The following is a 26558-nucleotide window of genomic DNA, read 5'->3' on the forward strand; positions in this document are numbered from 1 at the left end:
AAGTAAGAATGCTCCTACAGATCCTCCTGAATCACCGTATCCAAGCTTGTCACACCTGCAGGGAGAATAGGAAACTGGCCAAGCCCCAGCTCAGATGAAAGAAACACACAGATGGGATTACAGACCCCATATCAGTTTAACCATATACTGGAAAAATGGATCAACTACTGCAAGTAAGGCATTGATAGATACTGGGGCAGAAGCTTCTCTTATATATGGAAACCCTGGTCAATTTAAACATGGAATTCCTATCACCATCACAGGACTGGGAGGGGCTGAAATATCTGCTAGACAAGTCAAACGAACGATGAAAATTGGACAGTTAAGAAAGAATATACCACGGTAATTGCACCCATTCCTGAATACATTACTGGCGTGGATACATTGAAAGGCATGACTTTAAATTTACCTGAGGGGAGATACCAATTTGCAGTAAGGAAGACAGGAATTAAAGCAGTTCTAGTGGGTTCATGGACTCCAGAAGCACAGTTGACACCATATTGATCCTACTTTCAGTTATTGTCTCCTTATTCTTTTTGACCTTTGTTTGTTTAACCTGTTTGCTAGATTTGTTTCCTGTAGGCTTAGTGCCCTCCACTTACGACTGACTGCTCAAGCTGGATATCACCCTCTGTCCAAGACTGGGATGTGTCACCCCTAAACTTGGCATTGACCAAGCTCCAGATACTAGCTAAAGAACTGATCCCTTGAATGGGACCTCTCGGGGCAGGGACAGCTCTACATCTAATCTCAGCAGGAAGTCGTTATAGAAGAAGAGAATTTTGCCCCTTGTCTTAAGGAATTTTGGGTCCCATTCATTTGAGGGGGGAATGATGGAGTGCTTGTGCTCAAGCCCCTACCCTAAGATATTGTTTTACGTGCTTATTTTGTGTTACTCCTGCTATGTTGTTGAGAAGTTATACTGATACCAGTTACTCCTAAATGCCCATTGACCTATATAATGGACAGGAAAGATTTTGGGGCCAAATGTAATGCTGATGGAATGGGAAGATCTTTCCTATCCATTAATAGGCCTATGTGACTTGCTTTAAGCTTGGGCCCAGCTGACTGCTGTGATGGAGCCTAAGTCACATGGCATAATGGGAGGAGCTTGCCAAACAGGTAGAGCAGGAAGTGAGAGCGAGGCAGAGTAGCTAGAGTGAGTGAGAGAGGGAGGAATTTTGCCTAGCGGAGCTCATTTGGGGGAGGGCTAACAGGGGGAAGGCTTGGGGATGTCAGTGCTCCCTGAATTGATGGTGTCTATAAACTTCCTTGTTACTATGTTGGACTTGGCTTTCTGGTATCGGAATAAATATTTTGGTTTTGCCTTTGCAAACTTACCCCAGAAATAGACATGCATATTGATAGTGGCTGCTATGAGTATCCCACTGGTGTTACAGAGGAACCCACTATTTTTTATAGCAGCACACCACTCTGAAAAGGCTGGCACCATCTTGACCTGATGGCCAAGGAAAGTGTCCCCATCACCCAGGATGGGCCCACTCACACCTCTGGGCACCTGAAACTTCTGCTCACTGGATATCCTTGAACGATTCCCCTCACTCTGAGAAAGACACTTAATATCCCCCCGCTGGCATACATGTCTGCAAACGGCAGGAGGCATATTTAGGATTAGGGCTGGGGCACCACCCAGGCCTCCCCACAGCACAGAAGGCCTTGAAGATGGTCACCCATGGGAGAGTACTTGCTAGCACTTCTGAGTTCCAATCTAACAGTACAGGGAACCAGGAACAGGCGAAGGCTCAGACAGATAGGGAGTGCATAGAGGTGAGTGGGTGCTCACACACCTCAGGAAGGCCCTGTCACTTCAGTGATGACAGGGAAAATTCAGGTCTGATGTGGGCCTGTCAGTGATGGGCACAACTATGGGGCCAAGGGAAGAGTGTTGGGTGGACCCCAGACAGCCAGGCCAGACTCCATCTCCCCTCATCTATGGCCCAGATGCTCTTCTTGGTAAATCACTTCATAGAAGCAAGCCTGAGCCAAGGCACCCCTGACCCTTTCTCCTGGTCTGGGTCCCAGCCTGAGCAGGACCTGGGGCCTCCTAAGGAAGGTCTCCAAAGCTGCCCCTCAACATAATCTCAGAAGGAAACCCAAAGGCTTCATCCCAGAGTGGGATCTCTCAGCCTCCTCTCACAAAGGGCAGGATGCAGCAGTCCCAAGAGCCTGAAAACCACGGGGCTGAGATCCAGGCTCTTGGCCAAGGGTTCTCTGCAGGGCCAGGGATCTCTGAAGTCTGAGTCTTGAGTCCCATCACCCTTCCCAGCTCTCATCAGCCCTTACAAATGCCCCTCCCTGAGAGGACAGGATTGAAAACAGGAACTGTACCGTCCGGTGTTGTCTGCTGGCGGGGGGTTTTACATTTGATGTAATCATGGTCAATCGGAGTAGCTGTGTAAGGTGGGGATGTCAGACCTGGGCCAGAGGAGGGAGGGAGGGAGGTCCCAGGGCCTGGAAGTGTCCCTGCAGAAGAGTGGGAGTCCTCATCAATGACACAGGTCTTTTCCCTGTAAGAAGTGGAGGAGAGAACACAATGTAAAGGCTGCTGGACAGATTCCCAAAGCACAAAGGCCCTCGACGCTAGGTGGAGGTCCCACGTCTATGAAGGCACCAAGGCCAACTTGGGCATTCTGACCCCAGCCTTGAATCGCCCTCAGGGAATCACCCTCAGACTCTCCCCAAGGGCCAAGCAGTGTGCCCCAAAGCCAACTGGATCAGATTCTACTGCACAAGTGTGGATGAAGCCACTGGGTTGGGAGCTGACCTTCAACTGCAGCCCCAGAGGACAGTGGCCAAAAGGACCTTGTCCCATTCAGTCCCAACATCAGCCTGGTGGACGACCATAGCCAGGGGTCCCCCAGTAGGGAGCTGGCAGGACCTAGGACAACAGGGAATCAGGAGTCTCAGGAGTCCCAGGGGCTGGCCCTCACTGTCCTGAAGCAGTTGCCATGGGGTGCTAACGTGCAAATGACAGGTCTGGCGGACGGACCCTCAAATCTAACTCAACATTCAAGAGATGGACATTTTGGCAGCAACTGCTCCAGCCCAGGAAAGTAGCTGCTGGCTGTCCACAGAGTGCATGGAGCTGAATAAAATCCCCAGGCCTCACACTGACACCCTCCCCTGCCAGGCCTCATGCCTCACTCCCAAGGGCCTCCAAGGAATACTGACAGCCACATTCTTGCCCTGCTCCCCAGCATCGAGGATTTCAAGAAGCACCGGAAGGGCCTAATGCAGTGGTCTTGCCCAAATCCCTTTGAGCCCCCCAGATTGTCCTGGGCCATCTGCCCTGCTTCCCATTCCCCCTCTAGATTCATCTCCTCTCATGGCCTCACTCCCTTACTCCGCACTCACTTTCCACAGAAGCTTAGCCCTGACCTGGCAGCACTAGTCACTTATCCCAATCTCAAGGAAATGGATGGCAGACTGCTAGTTGGTGATTCAGTGTCAACCTGGAAGGTTTCTGGTGGTGGACCCCAGGACATGGCTGGGAGGTGGGGGGTGAGGGAGACCCTAACTCACATGTGGAATGATTGGAGGCATCCAAAAGGAGCCTGAACATTGGGCCAAAAAAGATGAATTCAACAACATAAAGGTCAAGTCTGTCACTGGGGTTCAAAAAGCCTACTTTGGTGATATACAGCAAGCATGCCAAGGCCACAAGGTGGGCCTCAAAGGCTTAGGTGGCTGGCCATGGGGGGCGGCAGGGAAGAAGGCAGGGCCTGGGATCCCTGCCTGCTCAAAGGAAAACATGATGCCAAGCATCCATCCATCAGGAGGCAGCCTCCAGCTTCTAGCTCCCAAGGCAGAAAAGCACCTGCTACCAGGATAGCCACATGCACGCACACGCTGGTGGAGGCCTTCACAGGGTGCCAAGCACCTTCCATATTCCAAGGGCCCTGGCAAGTGGGTGAGCTCCAAGGTCCAAGAGGGTCACAAAGCCCTCCCTGATTCTGAGGGAGGCCCAAAGTGGGAGAGGCTGCCTTGGGGGACTGGGGTCACAGGTGAGATGCCGATCCAATGCCTCAGTAGCAGTTGGAGCAAGAGAGAGCAGGAGAAAATGAGAGGGAGGGACAGAGATGGAGAAAGAGAGAAAGAGGAGAGACAGAGAGAGAGAGAGAGAGAGAGACAAAGAGAGAGAAAAAGAGGGAAAGAAAGAGAAGAGGCCAGCTGCTCCCCAGGAGTGAGACTCCAAGACAGAGAGAGTCTGGAGAGAGAAGAGGAAGGGCCCAGGCAGGGATGAGACTGGGACAAGCTGCCTGGAGAGCCAGACAGGTGAGGGAAAGCCCACAAGACCCAGACTGGGACCCTGGCAGGACATGGAGTAGCTCAGGAGTGGAAAATGAGCATGGTAGCAGGGGAATGGGGAAGAGAGCCTGGCAGAGAGAGGGGCAGAGGAGAGAGGGCAAGATCAGCAGGCCAAAGTCACCTGCAAGGGGGGGAGTGTGCCTGGATGTGGCCCTTCACTTCAGCCTCAGTTTCCTCAACTGTAAAATGGGGGCATTGTGAGGTATGAGAACTTACCCCGCCACCTTCCAGGACAGGCTCCTCCTTTCCTTTCCCCTCCCCATCAGGCTCCTTCTCTCCCCCGCTCCCTCCTGTGTGTGTGTGTCTCTCTGTCTCTGTCTCAATCTCTTTTTTCTTGCTCTCTCTCTGTCTCTCTCCTCTCTCTATCTTACTGTCTCTGGTTCTCCCTCTGTCTCTCCCTCTCTCTTCTCTCTCTCTCTGTCATTCCTTCCCTGTGTTGACCCCCTCCCAGCAAAAAGAAAGACCCCGAGATCATGGCCCGGGGGGTCACACCCCTGATGAACGGAGGCCAAGAGAAGCCGTGCTCATGCCCATGACTAGGGCAACAAGACAATCTCCAGGGAAGTGAGGGGCTCTGGGAGGGGATGCCTGGGCCTCCTGTCCTGCTGACCCAGGCTCCCTGATAGAGACATCGGGACACATGGAGCGTGAGCACCTAAGGGGTACAGTGCAGGGCACTGTAAGCTGCTTTATCAGTGCTTGTTGACTGACGCAGCAGGCAGCCTCAGACGGAACCCTGTAGGAAGGCTTCATGCTCCCTGTCTACAGCCCTCCTCAAGCCTCTCTGTAAGGCCAGTGTAGGGACCCCTGGATGTGTGAGACAAGGAGGCAGGTCACTCCAGTCCCCCAGAGCCCAAAAACCCTGTTCCTGACTTTGGAGGACCAGCAACTTACTTCTCAGAAACTTTGGGGGTGTTCTTCTCCTCGCCCCTGGCGAAGGGCCCCTCCGCAGCCTCCTTCATGAAGGTGAGCAGACTCTCAGCATCAACCCCGGTGGTGGGTTTGCCCACAAGCTTCAGGATGGAAGCGTGTAGGCGAAAATAGACCTGGCGAGACAAAGTGCAGGCCGTAGAGCCCTGGGGGCTCCACTGCCGGCCTCTCCTTCCTCTCAGTGGGACCCCTGGCTACTGCCTTCTTATGAAGAGGTCCCTGAGGCACCAACGCCCACAGTCTGCCCCGGAGAAGGCCCAAAAGGCCCCTGGTGCCCGGGGCACCCACTGCAAACTAGCCTTCCAGGCCTCTAGGCTTCAGTGAGGGGGAGAGAAGTAACAAGCACAGATGAGGCACCTGCTGACCCTCTTTACAAACACAATGCCTCAGGTCCGGGGGTGAGAAGCGAGAAGACCAACTGTGGGGAAGGCGCCAACACTTCCCTCCTCAGAGGCCAAAATAGGCTATGGGAAACCGTTCCAAGCTACCCCTCATCAGGAACCTCCCTCCCTCAGGTAGCCTCAGGAGAGGGAACACAGTTGCTCTGGTTGTGGGGGGGTCAGCATAGGGGAAGTGTGTCCCAGAGGCATCCATGACCCAGAGAAGAACTGGACAGGGCCATGGCCGGAGGGCCAAGCTAGGAAGTTGGGGCTCTCAATGCCCCTCCACTGGACAGCGAAATCCCTGAAAGCCGCCAGCAATGGTTTTGTGTGGTGCACAAGAGTGTAAATGAATGTGACTGAATGTGTATGAGTGTGTGAAAGCATGTGAATGCGCATGTGCACCTGAGGGCCCCGTCAGCCCCACCTCACCTCCAGAGCCTCCATGGCCAGCTCTGGTGGGTTATGGTAATGGATCTTCTTGGGGTAGCGGGCGGCCTCTTCATGCAGGTAGTGAGCAGCACGCTGATAATGCTGCAGGTACACAGCCGGAGGCTGCTTTTGCTTCTCAGCCACCTTGCCCAACATGTAGTGGAGAAGCCACTCTTCCTCATCGCCATCACCCTCACAGCGTGCGGCCGACGTGAAGCACAGCTTGGCAGTCTCCAGCATGCTATCGCGGCGCTCCTCCATCTGGGGGCAGGTGCAGAAGCTCACTGAGCAGAGAGGCCCCTCACCATCAAACTTCAGTGGTCCTTTCCCCCACTGCCCCTGGCCCAGAGCTTGCTGCCCAGACTCCCCTCTGGGTTCCGGGCCAGCTATTCTCCTATCCTGCTACAACTGCTCCCAGGCTGTCATTGTCCCTGCCTCAATCCCCGCTCTGAACATAACAGAGTGCACCAAGGGGAAGAGGGGGATTCTTCTGGGTACCAGGAGCAAGAGAGAGGAGGACAAAGGGGGCCACTGAGGCAAGAATTGCAGGGAAAAATAACCAACCTCAGTGTGCCCCTTTGAAAAGTAGAAATATCTAATAAAAAGCTCAACAAGACATAAAAGACCTAAACAGAACCTTAGAAAAATGAGAGGTAATCGAAAGATCCCCGGTAATCACTGAATGGCAAGGAAAGGGAGTTTACATGTATCTCAGCTACATTTGGCATCTTTACAAAAACTATGTGGTAGGGCACAAAAAACACTCACCCCAAAATGTATGAAAGCAGGAATAATAAATATATCTTTTACGAACCATGCTGCAATAACAGATATATTTGGCAAATAGCCTTTGAGGAAAGAATTAAAAACTAATCAGATAATAAATGCTCATTAATTTAAAAAATAAAATGTAATTAAAAAATATAAGTAGAAACTTAACCCTAAAGAAATGGTGGGTGAGTTAAAGAACCAATCACAGATATGCTGACACACTTTAGCTCATAAAATGATACTGATGAGCCAACACATCAGAACGTAAGGGATGCCAATGCAGTAGTCAACAGGGGGATGGGAACATTTTCACCAACAAAAGCTGCCGGAGAAACTGGAAAGCAATTTGGCAGAAATTAGGTGGAAACCCAATTCTCATACCATATGCCAAACCAGACTAAAAATGGATACATGACCTAGATATTTTAAACAAATCAGACAAAAAGAGACACTTTTTACAGTTATAAACTGGGGAGAATTCTTAACTAAAAAAGATCACCAATGGTGAAATATGCAATTTTACTGTATAGAACAGAAAAGCTTTTGCACAAACAAAATCAATTATAATTAAAAGGAAAAGAAATGGGGAGGATCTCTGACTAAGGTCAGCTATCAAAGTAACAGAGAAATAATACAAATAGAGGGTAGCCTCAAAGTCTAAGTGCTTTTCAAAGATACTAAAGCTTAAAATAGAATTTAAGGCATAAGGAAGAGCCAGAGCCCAGATGGAGGAGAAGGAGCAGAAATCTCCCTAATTCCTCTCCAAAAAACATTAAAGTGATATTTCAGATGAATCCTGGAGCAACAGAACCCAGGAAAGGCCAGCTGGAAGCATTCTCCAGCCCAACACAACTCAGGAGAGCAAGAAAGGCCTATCTCACAAGGGTGGTGGCTGAGTCTGGAGCACAGGCAGCACTGTGGAAGCACACTTTGGAGGCAGCAGCAACGCCTCAGGAGATCTCAGTCCACAGATGCTAAGTGAGCGAGACAGAGAATAACCAGGACTCTCTGCTGGCATCGGGTGCAGAACTCTGCTGCATGGCCCATATGCAGTTCCAGGTCACAGTGTCAGGGGGAAGAGGAACACTCACTCACTAGAGGGGCTATGGTTGTAATTCCAGGGTAGAGGACAGCATTTTTGGTCACTCCTAGAGATCACACCTCCCTTCAGGTCATGCTACCCAAAATGCACCAAAAACCTACACACCCCTAGAATTAGACCTGAAAATAGCAACGTGAAAAACCTAAAGCTTGGGATAGTAACTCCTCCTCTCCAGGAGAAAAGCCCAACTTTAACATAAAATTAAAAGTCAAAAAATAAGTTAGAAAAATGAGTAAGCAACAGAAGAACCAGATCATTAACAAGTTACGATGGTGATGGGGAAGATCAAGACAGAAACTCAGAAGAAGACAACAAGTCAAAACAGCTATAAACAAAGCCTCAAAGAAAACTATGAATTGGATACAAGCCCAAAAAGAATTCCTGGAAGAGCCCCCCCCCCCTCCCCCCCAAAAAAATCAGATAAGAGAGGTAGAGTAAAAATTAGGAAAAGAAATGAGAGATGCAAGAAAATTATGAAAAGAGAGTCAACAGCTTGTAAAGGAGCACAAAAAAAAATACTGAAGGAAATAAACTTTAAAAAGCAGAATTGGCTAAATGGAAAATAATTCCTTAAAAATTAGAATTGGACAAGTAGAAGCTAATGACTATGAGACATCAAGAAACAATAAAACAAAATGAAAAGAATGAAAAAATAGAAAATGTGAAATATCTCATTTGAAAAACAACTGACCTGGAACATAGACTGAGGAGAACTGAAGGTTGTAATCAAAAAGGAGCCTAGACATCACATTCCAAGAAACTTATCAAGAAAAATTGCTCTGATATACTAGAACCCAGAGGGTAAAAGAGAAACTAAAAAAATCCACCAATCACTTCTTAAAATGAAAACTCCTGAGGATATCACAGTCAAATGCCAGAGCCAACAAGTCAAGGAGAAAATACTGTAAGTAGTTAGAAAGAAAGAAATAATTCAAATACAATATAACCAGAGGACTTGGAATATGATATTCCAGAATACAAAAGAGTTAGGCTAAGTGGCACAATGAATGCACTTGGAGTCAGGAGGACCTGAGTTCAAATCCAGCCAGCCCCAGCCACGTACTAGTTGTGTGATCCTGGGCAAGTCACTTAGCCTCTGTTTGCCTTAATCTGCTAGAGAAGGAAATGATAAACCACCAGTACCTTTGCCAAGAAAACCCCAAATAAGGTCATGAAGAGCAGGACATGACTGAAACGACTGAACTACAACAAAAAAGTCCATTCAGTATTAGGAAAACTATAAGCAGAATTGACCATATCAATAACGAAAACAACAAAAATCATTTCACTGTATCTCGCTACGATGCAGAAAAAGCTTTTGAAAAAATACAAGACCCATTCCTATTAACAACATTGGAAAGCACAAGCACAACTGGAGCTTTCCCCAAAAGTACCACCAGCATTCTCTGTAATGGGGAGGAGTTAGAAGCCTTCCCAGTAAGGTCAGGAGTAAAGCAGATGCCCATTATCACCACGATGATTCAGCATTGTCCTAGAAATGCCAGATAAAGCAATAAGAAAAAGAAGTTGAAAGAATTAGAAGAGTTAACAAAGAAACAAAATTACCCCTCTTTGCTGATGACATGATGGTATACGTAGAATCCAAGACAATCAACTGAAAAACTAGTGGAAACGATGAACAATTTCAGCAAAGTTGCAGGATATAAAACAAACCCAAAGAAATCATCAGTATTTCCATATATTACCAACAAAATCCAGAAACAAGAGACAGAAAGAGAGATTATAAAATATTGGGGAGTCTTCCAGCCAAGACAAACCCAAGAACTCTACGAACACAATTACAAAATACTTTTAAACAAGAGAAAGATTAACTGCTCACGAGTAAACTAAGCCAGTACAATAAAACTGACAATTCAACCTAAATTAATTTACTTATTCAGAGCCAGACCCATTTTAAAGAGCTAGAAAAAAATAATTAAAAAACAAAAATTCAGGAATATAAAGGGAATCGGTGAAAAAAAAGTGTGAAGGAAGGTGGCCTAGCAGTTTCAGATCTCAAACTGCATTATGAAGTGCTATAAACTGCATCATAAACAATCTAGTACTGGCTAGGAAAGAGGGGTGCATCAGCAGAATAGAGTAGGTACACAAGACTAGTGTTTGATAAAGCCAAAGATCCAAGTTTTGGGGACAAAACTTCACTATTTGACAAAAACTGCTGGGAAGTCAAAAAGCAGTATGGCAGAAACTAGGTATAGACCAACATCTTTTACCATATACCATGAAAGGGCAAAATGGGCACATGATTTAGTCATAAAAGATGATACCATAAGCAAATGAGAGGAGCGATTTTTCTGTCAGGTCTACGGATATGGAAAGAGTTATGATCAAACTAGGGACAGAGTATTATGAGGCGTAAAATGGATAATTTTGATTATGTTAAATAAAAAAGGGTTTGCACAAACAAAAAAACAATGCAGGCAAGATTAGAAGGAAAGGAGAAAAATGGGGAAAAGATTTTATCGCAAGTGTCTCTGATAAGTCTCATTTCTCAAACATTTTGAGAACAGAATACGAGTCATTCCCCAACTGAGGAACAGTCAAAGCATATGAAGGGGCAGTTTTCAGAGGAAGAAATCAAAGCTAACTATAGTCATATGAAAATCTGCTCTAAATCACTAATGACTAGGGAGATGCAAATTAAAACAACTCTGAGGTACCACCTCACACTTCTCAGACTGGCTAATATGACAGAAAAGGAAAATGACAAAGGTCAGAGAAGACATGGAAAAATTGGGACATAAATGCACTGCTGGAGTAGTGAACTGATCCAGTCATTTTGGAGAACAATTTGAAACTATGTCCAAAGGGCTAGAAAACCATGCGTAGTATCTGCAGATGACAGGGTCAGCCCTGGGTCAAATCTATCATGCTGGAATACGATGGAAATCAGCATCTGGTGCTGGGGCACAACAAATCAACTTCAGGACAAGAATTGGAAACAGGAGCTACTCTGAAAAAATGATCTAGGGGTTGGAATGAACCACAAACTCGGTATGAGCCATCAGAGCAGCTGATCTAGAGTTGATCTAGAAAGCTTGTGGGACCCTGGCCCACATTTGCAGGGCAGATCTTGGTAGCAAGAGTCCTTCTGCACTCAGAACTCATCAGACCTCAGAACAATTGGGAGGACTGGTTCCCACCTACAGGCTGGGAAAGACCCTGGAATCCATGCCATGAAGCACAGGACTTGGCAAGGCAGCAGGAGGAGGCTGGGTGGTAGTGATAGTGAGGAGGAGGGTTCTATACAAAGAGCTTTACAAATTGGATCCCCTTGACCCCACCCCACAACAGGTCCCCATTTCCCAGATGAGCACACAGAGGCAGACCACCCTGCCAGCTGGTCCCATGAGAAGAGGTTCCTACCTGCTGGACCACTTCGGCGGGCAACTCTGCCCTCCACTGCTTGAGCTGGCGAGAGGCAAAGGAGTGCAGTGCATAGGACATGGTGCCGTACTCGATCCACAACGACAGGTTGGAAGAGTCGATCTCCAGGGCACGCCGGAAGCAATTAAGCACAGGTGCTGAGTGCCGCCAGATGGGACCATCGCTCTTGAGTTCATTTGAGTTCAGCTTGTCCTGGATGCGGCTGGCTCTGGCCAGAGCCATGCCAGCCCACGAGTCAAACCTGCAGGAGGGTAACACAGGGCTCAAAAGAGGGCCACACCTGGGAAAAGAGCTGGAACAAGGGCGGGGGCCAGGGTGGGCAAGGACCTGGTGGGGCAGATGCAGATGTCATGCATATAGAACTTGATGGCCTTGGACTGCTCCTTATTCTTGAAGTGGTAATCAGCCAGGAGGTAGTAGAGTTCGTTCACCGCAGGCGGTGAGTGGTCAGCGCCCTCTGGGAGCGATGGCACCTGTGGGCCCAGGGCATGAGATTGGTCTCAGTATGAGCACTGAGCTCCTGCTGCTCTGAGGAACAGGACAGAAAGAGCCAGGCAGCAGGGCCCAGCCACTAAGGGACAGCTCTCTAAGGCAGAGAGGGGGAAGGATACCCCAGGGAAGGCAGGTGTGGTCAGGTCCAGAGGCTTCCCTTCACTCCCCCCAGATAGGAAGGATGGCTACTGGGGACCAGGGCCAGAAAAGTCCCTAAGGCCACGCCCCCCTGGCACCCTGGGGCACCTTGCTCAAGGTCCCCTCGATGTAGCCCGACACATCATCCAGGCTGAGCGCAGGCTTCTCTGTACGGGGGACGATAGTGGCCACCTTCTTCAAGAGGTTGGCCAGGTCTGCGGACACTGTACTTGTCTTGTAGCTGTCAAACTCGGGGAGGGTCTTGGGTTTGAAGTAGTCAAACATGAAGAGGGCATCCTCCCACACAAGCTCCACCTCAAGGGGACAGAGAGGCCATGTAGGGAGGTGAGGCCTGGGCCCAGGCCCCTCTGCTGGGGGGTAGGTGAGGGCGGGGTGTTGGGCAGGGGAGGGAGGGGGCAGAGTGCTGGGGCATGGACTGGGCACTGGGGAGGGGCAGGGTAGCCACCCTACCTGCTGCACTGAGTGCTCCTCCAGGTAGCGGGCCTTGCTCTTCTTGCTGGGAAAGCTGTAGAGGCAATAGAAGCATTGTTCCAGGGCCGTCTCCAGCTCCTCCTTGTAGGGATGCGTGTCCTCTGACGCTGAGGCTGCTAGCTCCTTCTGCAGGACTCGTACCTAGGACCGGGCACCAAGTCACTGGCCAGTATAACCACCAGGGACAGGAGGTGTGGAGCTCCGGGGGCAGCCTCATACACACTCCCACCTGGTTGTGCACATGCACACGTATGCACACATACACACACTCATGGGCACTCGTATTTGTACACATACACTCACCTTCACTCTCAGGCTCACTTGCATGCACACACACACTCATACTCACACTTGCATGCACACACCCTCACGCAGTCACTCTCACTTGCACACTCACTCAGAAGCAGACACAGAGAGGGCTGAACAAAGCCAGGTCCACACACTCACATAGAAGCGCAGCAGCGCCCCGTTGGAATTGCAGCACCAGGACCTCCTTCCCAAGTACTCATGGGCAGTGTTGAGTAACATGAGTGAGGACGGGAGCAGCGGGGTGTCTGGTCTCCCTGCAAGGAGTAAAGGACACAAGGTGGGAAAGCAAGGGAGAGGGCCCTGCTCACTGCCCTCCCTCTCACCACCTCAAATCAAGCAAAAACACTTCGGAAAATGAAGAAAACCAGCAACAGCCAGAGGAGAAAACAAGAAATCAAGCCCCCAAAGGAGCCAACAGAAACCCCCGGTACCCACCGGCCTCTGAGCCAGTCCGTCGGGCACCAGGCAGGCCCCGTCTGATGGGGGACAACAAGCAGAACAAGGTCTGCGCCAGGGGCTCAGGAAGCCCAGGAGGTCAGTCATGGGACCAGAGGAGGGGGAGCGTTCCAGGCTGGCAGCAGCCAGAGAGGAGGCCCGAGATATGCAGGGGCTTGGTGGGGAACAGTCAGCAGCCCACAGAAGGGTCTAGGAAGGGGATCTGGGGGCTGGGCTGAGAAGGACTTCCTGGAGGCATGAGAGAGCCAGCACAGGGGGGAGGAAATGGGGGTCTGCCCTGGAGGGTAGCATGGTCAAAGGGGAGACATACTGGGGAGATGTTGGGCCACAGACTGGATGGGGGGGGGGGGTGAGAGACAGGGAGAAGAGTCAGACAGTCACTAGCTAAGGGACTGTGGACAAGTCACTGCCCCTCTGCCTGCCTCAGCTTCCTCAGCTATGTGTCACATGGAGGTCACACAGCAACCACCTCCTCCTACGTTTGTTTTGGGGATCAAAGATCCTCTTTGTAAAGTGCTCATCACGGGCCAGGCACACTGTGGGCACTAAATAAATGCTTGCTCTCAAAGGATAGTGGATCTGTCAGATCTATAGAGAATGGAGAAACTTATGACCAAACAAGAGACAGAGAACATTATGAAGTGTAAAACTGGTCATTTTGGTTACATTAAATTGAAGAGATTTTGCACAAACAAATCCAAAGCAACCAAGATTAGGGGGGAAGCAGAAAACTGGGAAAGGATTTTTGCAACTAGTGTCTGTGATAAAGGCCTCATTTCTAAAATATATAGAGAACTGAGTCAAATGTACAAGAATACAAGTCATTTCCCAACTGATAAATGGTCAAAGGATATGAACAGGCAGTTTTCAGAGGAAGAAATGAAAGCTCTCTATAGTCATATGAAAAAATGCTCTCAATCACTATTGATTAGAGATGAAAATCAAAGCAACTCTGAGGTACCACATCACACCAACCACACACAGATTGGCTAACATGAGAGAACAGGAGGATGATAAATGTTGGAGAAGATGTGGGAGAGTTGGAACACTAATTCATTGCTGGTGGAGCTGGGAGCTGATCCAACCATTCTGGAGAGTGGTTTGGAACTATGTCCAAAGGGCTACAAAAATGTGCGTACCCTTTGACCCAGCTACGTTGCTTCTGGGACTGTATCCCAAAGAGATCACAGAAAGGAGAAAGGGTACCACATGGACAAAAATATTTATAGCAGCTCGCTTTGTGGTGGCCAAAAATGGGAAATCGAGGGGATGTAGTGGTATACGAATGTAGTGGAATACCATTGTGGTATAAGAAATGATGAACAGGAAGACTTCAGAGAGGCCTGGAAGGACTTATCTGAACTGATCCTGAGTGAAATGAGCAGAACCAGGAGAACATTCTACACAGTAACAGCCACAGGGTGTGAGGACTGTTTCTAATAGACTTAGCCCTTCACAGCAATGCAAGGACCTAAAACATTTCCAAAGGACTCATGATACAAATGCCATCCACATCCAGAGAAAGAGCTATGGAATCAGAATGCAGAATGAAGAGGGCAGTTTTCTCTTGTCCTGTGTTCTAGTTTTGTTTTTCTCATGGTTTCTCCCATTCATTTTAATTCTTCTATGCAACATGACTAATGTGAAAATGTATTTAATAAGAACGTATAAGTAGACCCCATGTAAGACTACATGCCATCTGGAGGAGGGAGGGGGAGAGAGTGGGGGGAAAATTTAAGACTTATGGAAGTAATTGCTGAAAACTGACAACAAATAAATTAATTATATTTTAAAAATAAAAAGAAATGTTTGCTCCCTCTCCTCAGTCTCACTAATGCTAGCACAGGAGCTGCATTGCGAGGCTGTGGCCCAGAAGACAAGACATACATGCAGATATTCATGGCAGCCTCAAGGGGTGTGGAGCTACAATATTAAGGGGATTTGAAGACCTTCTTGGCTCCTTCATGGGCCCATGTGGCCCAGCCCACAGCCTGAGTCACATGGAGCCCATGGAGGGCGGACCTTGCTGAATGGGAGGCAGAGCAGGCAGAGCAGAGCAGCTAGCAGGAGTGAGAGAGGGAGTGATTTTGTCTAAGGGAGTCTGTTTGTGGGGAGGCCTGATGGAGAGAAGGCTTGGGGACGGCCATGCTCCCTGCATGGATAATGTGGACAGATTTTGTTTTTACCATGATGAATTTGACTTTCTGATGTTTGAATAAATGTCTCGAGTTTGTATTCTGTGAATTTACCCTGGAAGTACACATGCATGCCCCTAGTGGCTGCTGTGGGTATCGCACTGGTGTTACATGAGAACCTGCTGGCTGGGGTCAAAGCCAGCTACCCCGTGGGGAAGCCCAGGAAATAGTGGGGCTCAGAGAAACATCAGACACTCACACTCACGCTCTAGTAGAGGAGGCCACCTTACACTACAACAAACATGGGTGGGAAAAGCCTCTGAGGGGCTGTCAGAAGCCAACATGCAGTGGGCAGAGAGGCTCTACCTAAGCTGCTCCTCATTACAGGGAGTTCCCAAGGTACAGCGGATATGCTGGGAACACACCAATGCAGTCATTCATTGGGGGAAGCTCTTGGGGACTTGTCCCTCCCCCCAGGGTAAAGCCCTCAGCTGGGCCCAGAAGGCCAGGGGCAGCTCTCGGAGGCCACGCCGGACCTCCTGTCCACCCCCAGCCCTGCTCTCAGCAGGCCAGAAGGACGGTGAGGGGCAGAGGTAGCCCCAACACCCAGACAGAACAGCAGGGAGCCCTGGGAGAGAAGGCTCGAGCCAGGCCCTGACCTTCACTGTCCTCGGGGCTTTGCAGCTGCTGCTGCTCCTGCTGGCAGTGGGTCTGAAAGTCCTCCTCCTCGTGCTGGATGACCCGGTGCAGGATGACCCACGGCAGCACTGAAGCCACATACGGCTCCTTGGCCTCCTCTTGGACAGACATGCTGCAGTCGATGACCTGCCAGGGTAGAAACCCAGGGATCCTGAGGGATGGCACAGAAGAGCCTCATGCCAGCCTCCAGCCTCAGCCTCCTGCTGCTGCTCCCTTGTCTCCCCCTCACCAATGGCAGGAGGGCAAGGGGATGCCACTGGGGCTCGAACAAGGGCCCCTCCCAGACCTCAGATGGCAGAGGCCTGACCCTCTGGGACCAACGAGGAGCAATCAGTCAATGAACCAACACTTCTCAAGTGCCTACTATGTGCCAGACATGGGGCTGACTGCCTTCCCCACAACACCCTCCCACCAGGATTTCTCTAGCCCCAAAATTCCAAAGGCACAGACCACTTTGCCAACCCTCTGTCTTAAATCACTGAGCCTTGAGATCAGGGGGACTGTCACCTCATTCTGTCCCTCTGAAAGCGGCCCAAGAGCCACATCCCCCAGGGACTCCTGGGGAGCTGGGAGTCCACTAAGACCCACTGTCTTTACTTGTTTTCTACTGATCTTGTGTTTCTCACATCACTATAGAGAGTATCCCCAGAATCCCTTCCATGTGACAGATTATGGTTCTTAAGAGAGGTAAAAGCCAGTACAAATGATCAATACACTGAGAAAGGCCATGTGCAGCTCCTGTGGGACTCTCACTTCTGCCATGGCTCATACTGGGGCATCTTCTCATCTCTCCATTTGAGGCCCAATCCCTGGTGTGCCACTCCTCTCCCCATTTACACGGCAGCATCGACTGTTCTCTGGGTTCTGCTGACTCTTCTTTGCATCAGTTCATAGGGCTCTTTCCAGGCTTCTCTGCCTCCATCCCACGTACCGTTTCTAAGCAGCCATCTCACTTCACAGTTCCACCAACAATGCCTCAGTGTGCCTACTATGCCACAGCTTCTCCACTTTTTGCCATTGCTGATGAGCCACAAGGCGTGTGGAGAAACCTTGGGGTGGCTGATTTGTGTTTCTCTTAATGTTGGTGATTTGGACCACGTTTTCATCCAGCTGTAAATATGTGAATCCCTTGCAGTTGTTCTTTGGAGAATTGCTTGTTCCCATGTGACCATTTATCTGCTGGGGATGGCTGTTAGCCATGTGGAAAATGGACTCTGATTTCTACATCTTGGATATTCCCACCCTTGGATATACCTCCCCTTCTCGTCCTGGCTGCACTGTTATCCGTGCTGTAGAAGCTCCTCCGGCTCAGGCAGGCACTGTCTCTCCCAGGGCTGGGCCAGGCCTGTGACAGGCCTCTTCTCATCATTTTGTGAGGCCATCTTTCATACGCTGATCGTGTGGCCATTTAGACCACAGCGAGGTGTGTGGCGCAAGGGCTGAGCTTCATTTTTGCCGTGGTCTTGCCAACTCTCCTAGTCATTTGTAACAATAACAATTTTCCCCGAGGTAATTTATATTTTCCACTTTATCAAACGTGGGCTTACTGAATCTTCCTTGTCTAGTCCACCATGGATCGTTCCACTGTTTTAGCCAACAACAAATGGCTTTGGAGACTGCAGCTTTAGGATGGTCTGAGGGCTGGCACATGGTGCTACTTACAGCTCCAGTTCTCACAGGTGATGTGTCTCTGATATAACCAAACAACTCTTGTCTCACACTCGCCACAGGCTGGCCCATGTGGGCTCAGGATCACCTATCTGTCTGCTTATCTAGGCCCCACACTTGCTCCTACCTGGATGAGATTGTTGCTAAGTCGGATGAGGCTAGGGGTGCGCAGGGGCTCTTCCAGGATGCTGCTGTCTGCAGACAGGGCCTGCTCGATGCCAAGGAGGAGCTGAGTGACAGTGGCCACCCACTCCTCCTTGGCAGAGGTGTCCATCACGTTCATCATCTGCTGGATGGCCTCATGCAAGGCGACTTCAGAGCACTCAAAGCAGCGTGTGTAATCCTTGAGCTTGAGAAGAGCATCCTAGGGAGAGGGAGGCAGGGTGCAGTTAGAGGGGGTATAATGGGGCCCCCCCAGATATGTCTGTCTACGTGGCAGCCACCAGGCTCTAGGCAGGAAACAGCAGCAGCCCAGCGGGCCTGGGCCTAACCTACTCTGCCCTTGGCTGGCCCTGAAGCAAGGGCCACATTGTTCAGCAGATCTGGGGGCCCCAGACCCTTGTTTCTACTGGGGAGCCCTTCCAGAAAGGCAGGGCCTCGAAGGTTCCTCAATGAGGGCCCTTCACATTGGACTGCCACATGACGCCTTGCACATGCAGAAGTGATGAGCAGGAAACACCCTCAAGGACAACAGTCCAGCCCTGGTCAGGCAGGAGCAGCCTCCCACAAGGTCATGGCCCATGTGGGGCTGAGGCAGATGCCTCTTCTGATGTTTCCAGTCCCCTACGGGCAAGTCAGCCAGCCAGGTCCTGTGGTCAATCCTGTTCTCTTGGAATGGAGGGGCAAGTAGAGGCCAAAAGAGACCCAGTAATATGACCCGGGATGGAGGGGGGAGGCATCGACCTCCTCTGCAGGTGATCAGGAGGCACCTCCTGACCACTCTGTTACCTGTCCTGGGGGAGTGTAAGCTCCTTGAGGGAAATGACCTTGCATTCTCTGAGTGGAGGTCCCAACAGTCCTCCCTCCTCCTCCCACAGCGCATTTCCTAACCCTTCTTCTATATGTACACACACACACACAGAATGACTTCACCACGCAGCCAGGGGTCACACAGGCACTAAGTGTCTGAGGCAGGACATAAATTGGAACTCGCACTGTGAGCACGGGGGTGGCAGCATAAGAGCATTAGGCCACAGATGTCACCTGCAGCAGGAGCAGCTGGGCAGGACGCTCCGGGATGGAAGTGACAAACTCCAGGTGCTTGGCACGGTCATAGCCACTGAGGCACAAGGTGGGCCGCAGCAGGTGGGTCACAGCCTGGTAATCGCCCGCCTCATAGAGCCGCTGCAGCTCCTCCAAGGACTGGCACCGCTCCAACGACTTGAGGTTCTTATCGATCTGGAAAGCCCACAAGCCAAAGGTGGGTTCAGGAGGTGGGCCCAGCCCTAAGCCTGTCAGGGGGCCCAGGCCAGAGGCTGAAGCTGCCAGGAGCACTGAAGAAATGACTGAGTGACCAAAGCAGGGTGGGGCTTTCCATAGAAAGAAGAGGTTGGGGCAAAGATCCCATGAGCAGGTGTGGGGGGTCCTGACAAAGAGAAAGGGGAGGAAGATAGGGGAGGGCATGAGGTGATGAGGAGAGAGATGCAGCGAGCCAGGAGAGGGAGTGCTGGGTAGCACAGTGTCATAGGGGAAAGGTGAGGCCTGGAGGGGAGTGACCCTGAAATGAGAAGAGACCAGCGGGACCCTGGGCTGGTTCTCCTAAAAGAAAGGAGAAGGGTGGGCAGAGAAGTCTGGGACCAGAGAGAGGATTTGAGAGTTCACAAACTTGGAGGTTTGTGGGTGATGCCAAGGTTTAGGGTATGACCATCTGTGGTGTGGCTGAGGGGGGATGGGCTGAGGAACCATGAGATCAGCATCCACCTGGGGCCTGAAGTGCCCTAGCATGAGGGCATGAGGTGGGGAGGAGAGGGGAGGGTCTTGGGGCACCCTGGAGGTCACTGGATGATCTGGGTAGGCCCAGGGACCTCCAAGGAGGAGAGGTGGCTGAGGGAGCATGGGGGGGGGCCCTGGGAGGGGCACAGGGGACCAAGGCACAGCCAAGGTGCATCCAGGGCAGGGGTGATGGCCGGGGCTCAGGCCACACTCAGGGAGAGCCAGGAGAGGGCAGGTGAAGGCGAGTCTGCTCTCCGCGGGGCTAGGGGAAAGCTCAGGCAGACCGCTTGGGAGCTCCCCCAACTGCGGAGGGCCTCAGCCACCAAGTTCTGGGTGTGAGACACATTACACAAGTCCCACTCACCTCCTCAAGGGAAACCACAGAATCTAGGTGAAGGTTGGGCAGCCGGATGAGAAGGTTCCTGGGCTCATGGCTGCTGCTGGCCTGGACGGCGGTCGCACTCTGCAGGAGCTCTGTGCAGATGTCATAGTTCTCTAGGGCCTGGTCCATGTCTCCCTGACAACAAGGCCGACTGGCACCATCAGCTTCTGTGTCCCAGCCCTCAGCCCTCCCTCAGTGGGATGTCAGAACCAGAAGCCTGACAGACAGCCAAACCTCAGTGTGTCCAGAACAGACATCACCATCCCCACCTTCTCTCACCCTCCCCATCATCATTGAGGGTCTCAGGCTCCCACGCTCATAGTCACCCCCCAAATCCAATGTGGGGTCATAGTCTGCACTTTGGCAGCATCTCCCAATATGCCCCCCTCCTCTCCCTCACCCCTGGACTACTTTGATAGCCACCAGGGGTCCTCAGTTCAGCCTCCAAAGTGATCTCCCTAAGGTACAAGTCTGACCAAAACACCCCTCACCCAGTAACCTCCACTGGCTCCCTATGTCCTCCACGAGCAAATACAAAATGCTCTAACTCAGCTCCCTGCCACCCACCCCTGCCCATGGACTTTCCAATCCAGCAGCCCACTCCCCTCCCTCTATGGCCCTGCACCCCACCTGCACTGCCTGGAAGGCCCAGTTATAATCCCCCTCCCCCAGGAAACCCTCCTGCCCCTCTGGATACCAGGGCCTTCCCTCTGTGCATTATCTCCTTGAAGGCAGGGACCCCCAGTGTCAGCCTAGGGCCCCGCACACAGTGGGCACTTAAAAAATACTGCTGACTCCTCCCACACAGCTCACTATGAGCACCCCTTGCCTTCCCCCATCATTCTCCTCTGTCTGAATCCTGCTTCACAAACATTTGTTGACTGACTGCATGCTGTTGCGAGGACAGTTTTCAATGCACTTGGAGGAGAGGGAGAGGGAGGAAGAAAGAGGAGGGGGGAGGGGAGGAAGGAAAAGAATAAGAGGCGAGGAGGGGGCTACCCTTCCCACCCTTTGACAGACAGGGAACCTGAGGCAGACAGGGTCACAGGGATAGGAAAGGGGTCTGAGGCAGGATTCAAACTCCATGTCCTGCCCAGGAGAAAAATGTAAAAACTACACAGGAGGTTCCAGGGCCCATCTCAGCCCTCCCAAGCACTGCCCCCAGGGGCACCATCCCATTCCCCAAGGACCCAATGCTGAGCCCTCCAGATCCCCACAAGGGGCCTTCCCCACCCTCATCTCCACATGAACAGGCCAGTGAGGCGACTCTGGTCCCAGCCACAGCGATCACTGTTCTAAGCAGGCCCCCACAATCCTCTTGGATACCTCCAAGGCCAGGGAGCTCACCTGCAGAGCCAAAAAGCGAGCCTTCAGCCAGTACACCCGGACAATGAACTCCAGCCAGCCTTCCTCAAAGAGGTCACGCTGGGAGGAGGCAAAGGACAACTGCAGGAGGTCCCCGAGGAAGTGAGGCCCTGGGAAGTCGGGCCCGAAGCGGCCATTCACCATGCCAGCTGGGCAATGCCGGGGAGACACTGAAATAAAGCAATGAAGGAACATGGAGTAAGCACCTACTGTGCACCAGGCCCTGCCCTTGAGGAGCTCCCAGTCTAACGCAGGAGACCACAGGCCAATCTTCCCTCACATAGTCAGGACAAGAAGGGCCTGCGGTGAGAAGGGGTCCAAGAGGGCTTCCTGGAGGAAGGGGAACGGCCAGACATGGAAGGGAAGCTGGGAAGGGAGGAGAGGGCTTTGAAGGCCAAACGGAGCCCTTTGTATCTGCTCCTGAAGGCTGTAGAGAGCTCCCAGAGCTCACTGAGCAGGGAGCGACATCAACCCTGGGCTTTAGGGAGAGCGCTTTGGGAGCTGGAGGGTGCAACCAGGGGAGGTGGAGCCCTGGGCACGTATGCAGGCCCATGGCAGAGAGCCAAGAGAGATCAGAGCCTGCCCTGCTGTGACCCTGTCTGCCTCAGGTCCCCCACATGTCAAGGGGAGTCAAGGGGAGCCCCCTCCTCTTCCTCTCAGGAGATCAAAGAGAAGAGGGGGGTGGCCAATCTGCTGGAGGAGATAGGATCAGCTGGGCAGGAAGATGGGTTGCCTTGGTCAGGGAGGAGATACTGGCACCTGAATGATGGGAGATGAGGAGGGGGAGCCGTGGGAGACTTGAGGGCAGCTGTGAGGAGGTATGGCAGAAGGAGAGGCAGCCACAGTGTAAGGTAGAACAGGGAGCGCCCCAAAGCAGGTGGATGCTAGAGGGCACTAAGACTTGGCCAGGAAGAGTGGGCGAAGGGACAAGAGCCAATTCGTTGACCTGCACAGGCCCACCGTCCTGGGTCACAGGCCAGAAGGAAGGTCCAGTTCATAGTGCCCACTCCAGCACTTGACCACGGCCCAGTACAGTCATGCCCTTCTACCTCCATTACAAATAGGAAGATTTCAGGCGATTCCAAGGTAGGGCAACACAGTCGTTACCCAAGCCCACCTGGGACCAAGTAAGGGCCTTCCACAGGTCCCCCAACATCAGTTAGCCAGACCCTGTGGAAGCTGGCGCTCACCCTCAGACTCTGTGTCCATCTGTGTCTCCCCCATCCCAGCAGCTCAGGGCTGGCTGACTGGCCTGAGTGAGCCTCTCACCCTTCCGAAGGTCACGGGGCCTCTGGGAGGACACACTGCTCTGGACACGAGGCTCACCAGTAGGGAGGATCTAGTCCCTGGGCACAAACATGAGGAACTCCAGGAGGAACTTCTCTCTCCCAGATCACAGATTTCTGTGGGTTCAGAAAAGTGGGGAAGGTGCCTGGACCTTGCAGTGACTCATGGGAGGTCAGCCAACTAGACGGAGGTAAACAATTCCAAAAGGGAAGAAAGTGGGACTGGTTTCAAGAGACAGATGTGACTGCATGGGGAACTGCCCAACCAACCTAGATTTTTTAAGGCAAGAGGGGAATGAGCATTTACTGAGGGCCCCTGCTGGGTCAGGCTGTGCCAGGTACCCCCGCAGGCCAAGCTACACTGTGCTGGGCACCCACTTGATAAGGCACTGTGCCAGGCACCCTGACCAGATCGAGTCAGGCTGCACCAGATGCCCCCACTGAACCAGACACTGCACTAAGCACCCAACAGGTACTGCTCCCTCAGGCCTTACTACCATGCTGAGAGGAAGAGGCTTGTGGGATTCCCATTTTGCAGGTGGGGAATCTGGTCTTGCCCAGGGTCACTCAATGCGTGCCCATAGGACACCAAGCTCCCCTCCCATACAATGGGCTAAAAGGCAGTCGCTAGGTTTCCTTTCTGCTTTGGAAATGTCAAGTCAGGCCAAAACAGCCGCCCTGCTCACCCTGGAGCTCTACTGGGGGAGGGGCCCTCCCTTCTTTATTCCCTGCCACTGTGCTTCCACTTGCTTTCCTGAAATGTCCCTGATGCCTCCCTCCCCTCCCCCGCTCCCTTCCCCCATCTTTTGCTCTCGCCAGCACTTAGTCCAGTGCCTGGCTATGGGAGGTGCTTCACCAATGACTGGTACTTGTCCTAGATGAGTTTGGGGCCCCTGGCTCGGAGGCTGGACATCCCTGAGAACTGCTCAATGGCACAGCTAAGCCCAGTTCCTGATCGTGGTCATGGCAAAACAACTTTAAAAGGGGGGAAGAGAAGAGAGTCTGTAAACCCCAGGTCAGGCAGCTGGCCCCTGATGCCTGAGAAAACTCTCACGTGGCCTGTCTGTGGGAAGGGCGGCCACTCGGCTCAGCAGGCACAGGCCGGGCCAGGTGCTCCGCCAGCCTGTTCTGACAAGCTGACTAAGCTAGCACTAGGAGGGGCCGGAGTGAAGAGCGATGACGGAGGCTGTAGCAAAGCATCGGATCGAGCGTCTCCTGCTGTTCTGGTGGAGAAGAGGGCAAGAAATGGACAACATAACCAAAACAATTCAAAGGATGCCGCCCTGTCGGCTGGCTGGGCTCCCAGGTCATTGGCAGAGGTCTCCAGGGGAGTGCTCCAGGGATCTGCAGCTGGTCCTGGGCTCAGGTCCAGCAGGCGCCACCAACCCCAAAGGGCGGATCTGAAAAGACTTTGCCAGGCTTGAGCGCTGGCCTGGAGCTAAGCAGAGGAAATCTAGGGGTGAAAGGGTAAATCCTGCATGACTGTACAGAGAAATTTCACAAGCGCATGGTGGGCGAGGCCTGGTCAGAAAGCTGTTCTTCTGAAAGAACTCCCCACGAGGGAGGCCAAAACGATGACGCCATCTGAGGCCGCAATCAGCAGGCCAAAGAAGCCAGGCACATGGAGGGAAGCATCCGACTGGCATCCACTGCTGTCAGACCTCTGCTGGAGTCTGGGGGGGTCAGTGTGGCGTGGTAGGATGCAAAGCCAAGCTGGACAGCTTGTAGAAGGTGGCAGGGATGCTCCTGTGAGCATCAGGAGCCCCAAGGAGCAAAGCCTCAGATGGGGGCCATGGTATCTGGGCTGCTATCCCAGTGCAGCTTAGGCCCCCAGAGGCCTTCAAGCACATGTCAGGATGTCACTGTGAGGGTCCATGCTCTGGCCAGCTGAGACACAGAGATAGCCTCTGATGCACAGAGCCCTCCATTCCCAAGAAGACCACGGCCCCAGCACATGAGCCAGCTGTTGGAAGAAATGCCCTAGAAGTGGCAAAGGACTAGTCAGCGTTGGCAGGGCTGGAGCTGTAAGCAGACCGTAATTCAAAAAGTAGCTTGGACCTGCCTGAACAGCTCACCACATTAGTAGTCACTGGTTATCCTCTGGCTGGGCACAAACCTCAAGGACAGCCAGGGAAGAAAGACAGGCCCCGTGGGGCTTCCAAAATGGTGGCACCACTGAGGGGATGGAGGCAGCCTAGACACACCTGAATACGGTCGAGCTCTGCCTCTGGCAATAAGCAGGCCCTCTGAGCATCGATCCCATGGGCTGACAAGCCAGCCCACCCCAGGAAGGTCCGAGGGGGATGGGCACCTACCTGCACAGCTTTTGCCTTTGGCCAGCAGCCACTGGTCCAGCTGGAGCTCCATGCACGATAGGCCCATGAGCATCATGTCCTAGGGAAAAAAAGCACAGTGAGACCTGGTAGGCAGCACCCAGTGAGCAGGAACAAGGCCAGCCCCCTGGGCAGAGAAAGAGACCACACATGGTCAGACAGATGGATGGAGGGATGGAAGGATGGAGGGATGGAGAGACAAGGACAGATGGAGGAATGGGGGGATGGATAGATGTATGGAGGGAAGCAGGGACAAAGAGAAGGACAAATGGAGAAATGGAGGAATGGGGAAAGGGAGGATGGACAGATGGATGGAGGGAGGCAGAGAGCGATGGATGGGCAGATGAACACATGCACGAGACAGTGCTGAACTCGTTCACCCAGTGGATGGGCCTTCTGTTCCTGCTTGGCCCAGGCATAGGAGCTGAGTCAAATTTACAAGAATAAAAGCCATTTCCCAATGAATAAATAGTCAAAGGATATGAAGAGGTAGTTTTAAGGGAATGAAATCTAAGCGATTAGTAGTCAAATTAAAAATGCTCTAAGTCACTACTGACTAGGAAAAAATAAATCAAAACAATTCCAAAGTCCCACTTCACACTTATCAGATTAAATAACATGACAGAAAATGACAAATGCTTGAGGGGATGTGGAAAAATAAGGATATTAATGCATTACTGTGAAGTTGTGAATGGATCCAACCATTCTGGAGAGCAATTTGGAACTATGTCCAAAGGGCTATAAAATCGTGCATATACTGTGACCCAGCAAATACCACTTTTAGGTCTGTATCCCAAAGAGATCAAAAAAAGGAAAAGAACCTTCATGTACAAAACAATTTATAGCCACTCTTTGCATGATGGCAAAGAATTGGAAATGGAGGGGATACCCATTAATTGGGAGATGGCTGAATGAGTGGCACATTATTGTGATAGAATTCAATCACGCTCTATGAAAGGATGAAGAGGATGCTTTCAGGAAACCTGGAAAGGCACAAAGCAATGCAGAGGGAAGTGAGCGGAACCAGAACACTGTACAATGATCAACTGTGAAAGCCTGATCAAGATACTGATCCGTGACAGGACTCATCATGAAAAATGCTCTCCACCTCCAGAGAGAGGACTGGTGAAATGTGAGTGCAGGCTGAAGCAGATTTTCCTCTGTCTCCTCAGATTTTCCTCTATTTCTGTCTTCTTTTACTTGCCTTTTTTGAGGAACATGGATATTACAGAAATTTGTTTTGCATGACTATACGTAGTTGCGATATGTTTTGTTTTTCCAGCTTTCTTATCAGCTGGGGGAGGAAAAGGGAGAAAATTCGGAAATAAAAATAAAAGGGATTTTTTTTAAAGGATAAATTCCCAAAGAGCAACTGATGTAAAACTATGAGAGAACTAATCTCCAACTGATCACTGGGTCAGCAGACAGCTATCAAAAGAAGAAACCCAGGCTACCCATAACCACATGGGAAAAAAGCTCCAGATCCCTCATGATTGAAGACATTCAAATTAAAGTGATT

At 51.4% G+C, this 26558-nt stretch overlaps 1 protein-coding gene across 1 annotated transcript in view; it reads right to left on the reverse strand.

The window, feature by feature from the left end:
• The window catches only part of CABIN1 (calcineurin binding protein 1), a 96159-nt gene that overhangs the window by 39416 nt on the left and 30185 nt on the right, over positions 1–26558 (reverse strand). The window contains exons 13-26 of the mRNA XM_072599595.1: positions 25022–25100; positions 21403–21590; positions 20038–20190; positions 18945–19139; positions 17869–18105; positions 16034–16199; positions 12922–13037; positions 12454–12615; positions 12091–12297; positions 11680–11825; positions 11332–11593; positions 6072–6332; positions 5224–5375; positions 2350–2528 (exon numbers count right to left, since the gene is read on the reverse strand). Coding sequence (XP_072455696.1) covers positions 2350–2528; positions 5224–5375; positions 6072–6332; positions 11332–11593; positions 11680–11825; positions 12091–12297; positions 12454–12615; positions 12922–13037; positions 16034–16199; positions 17869–18105; positions 18945–19139; positions 20038–20190; positions 21403–21590; positions 25022–25100 — 2503 coding nt within the window. The remainder of the gene's footprint in view (positions 1–2349; positions 2529–5223; positions 5376–6071; positions 6333–11331; positions 11594–11679; positions 11826–12090; positions 12298–12453; positions 12616–12921; positions 13038–16033; positions 16200–17868; positions 18106–18944; positions 19140–20037; positions 20191–21402; positions 21591–25021; positions 25101–26558) is intronic.

This window comes from Notamacropus eugenii, chromosome 4, assembly GCF_028372415.1.
Source record: "Notamacropus eugenii isolate mMacEug1 chromosome 4, mMacEug1.pri_v2, whole genome shotgun sequence".
Taxonomy (NCBI): domain Eukaryota; kingdom Metazoa; phylum Chordata; class Mammalia; order Diprotodontia; family Macropodidae; genus Notamacropus; species Notamacropus eugenii.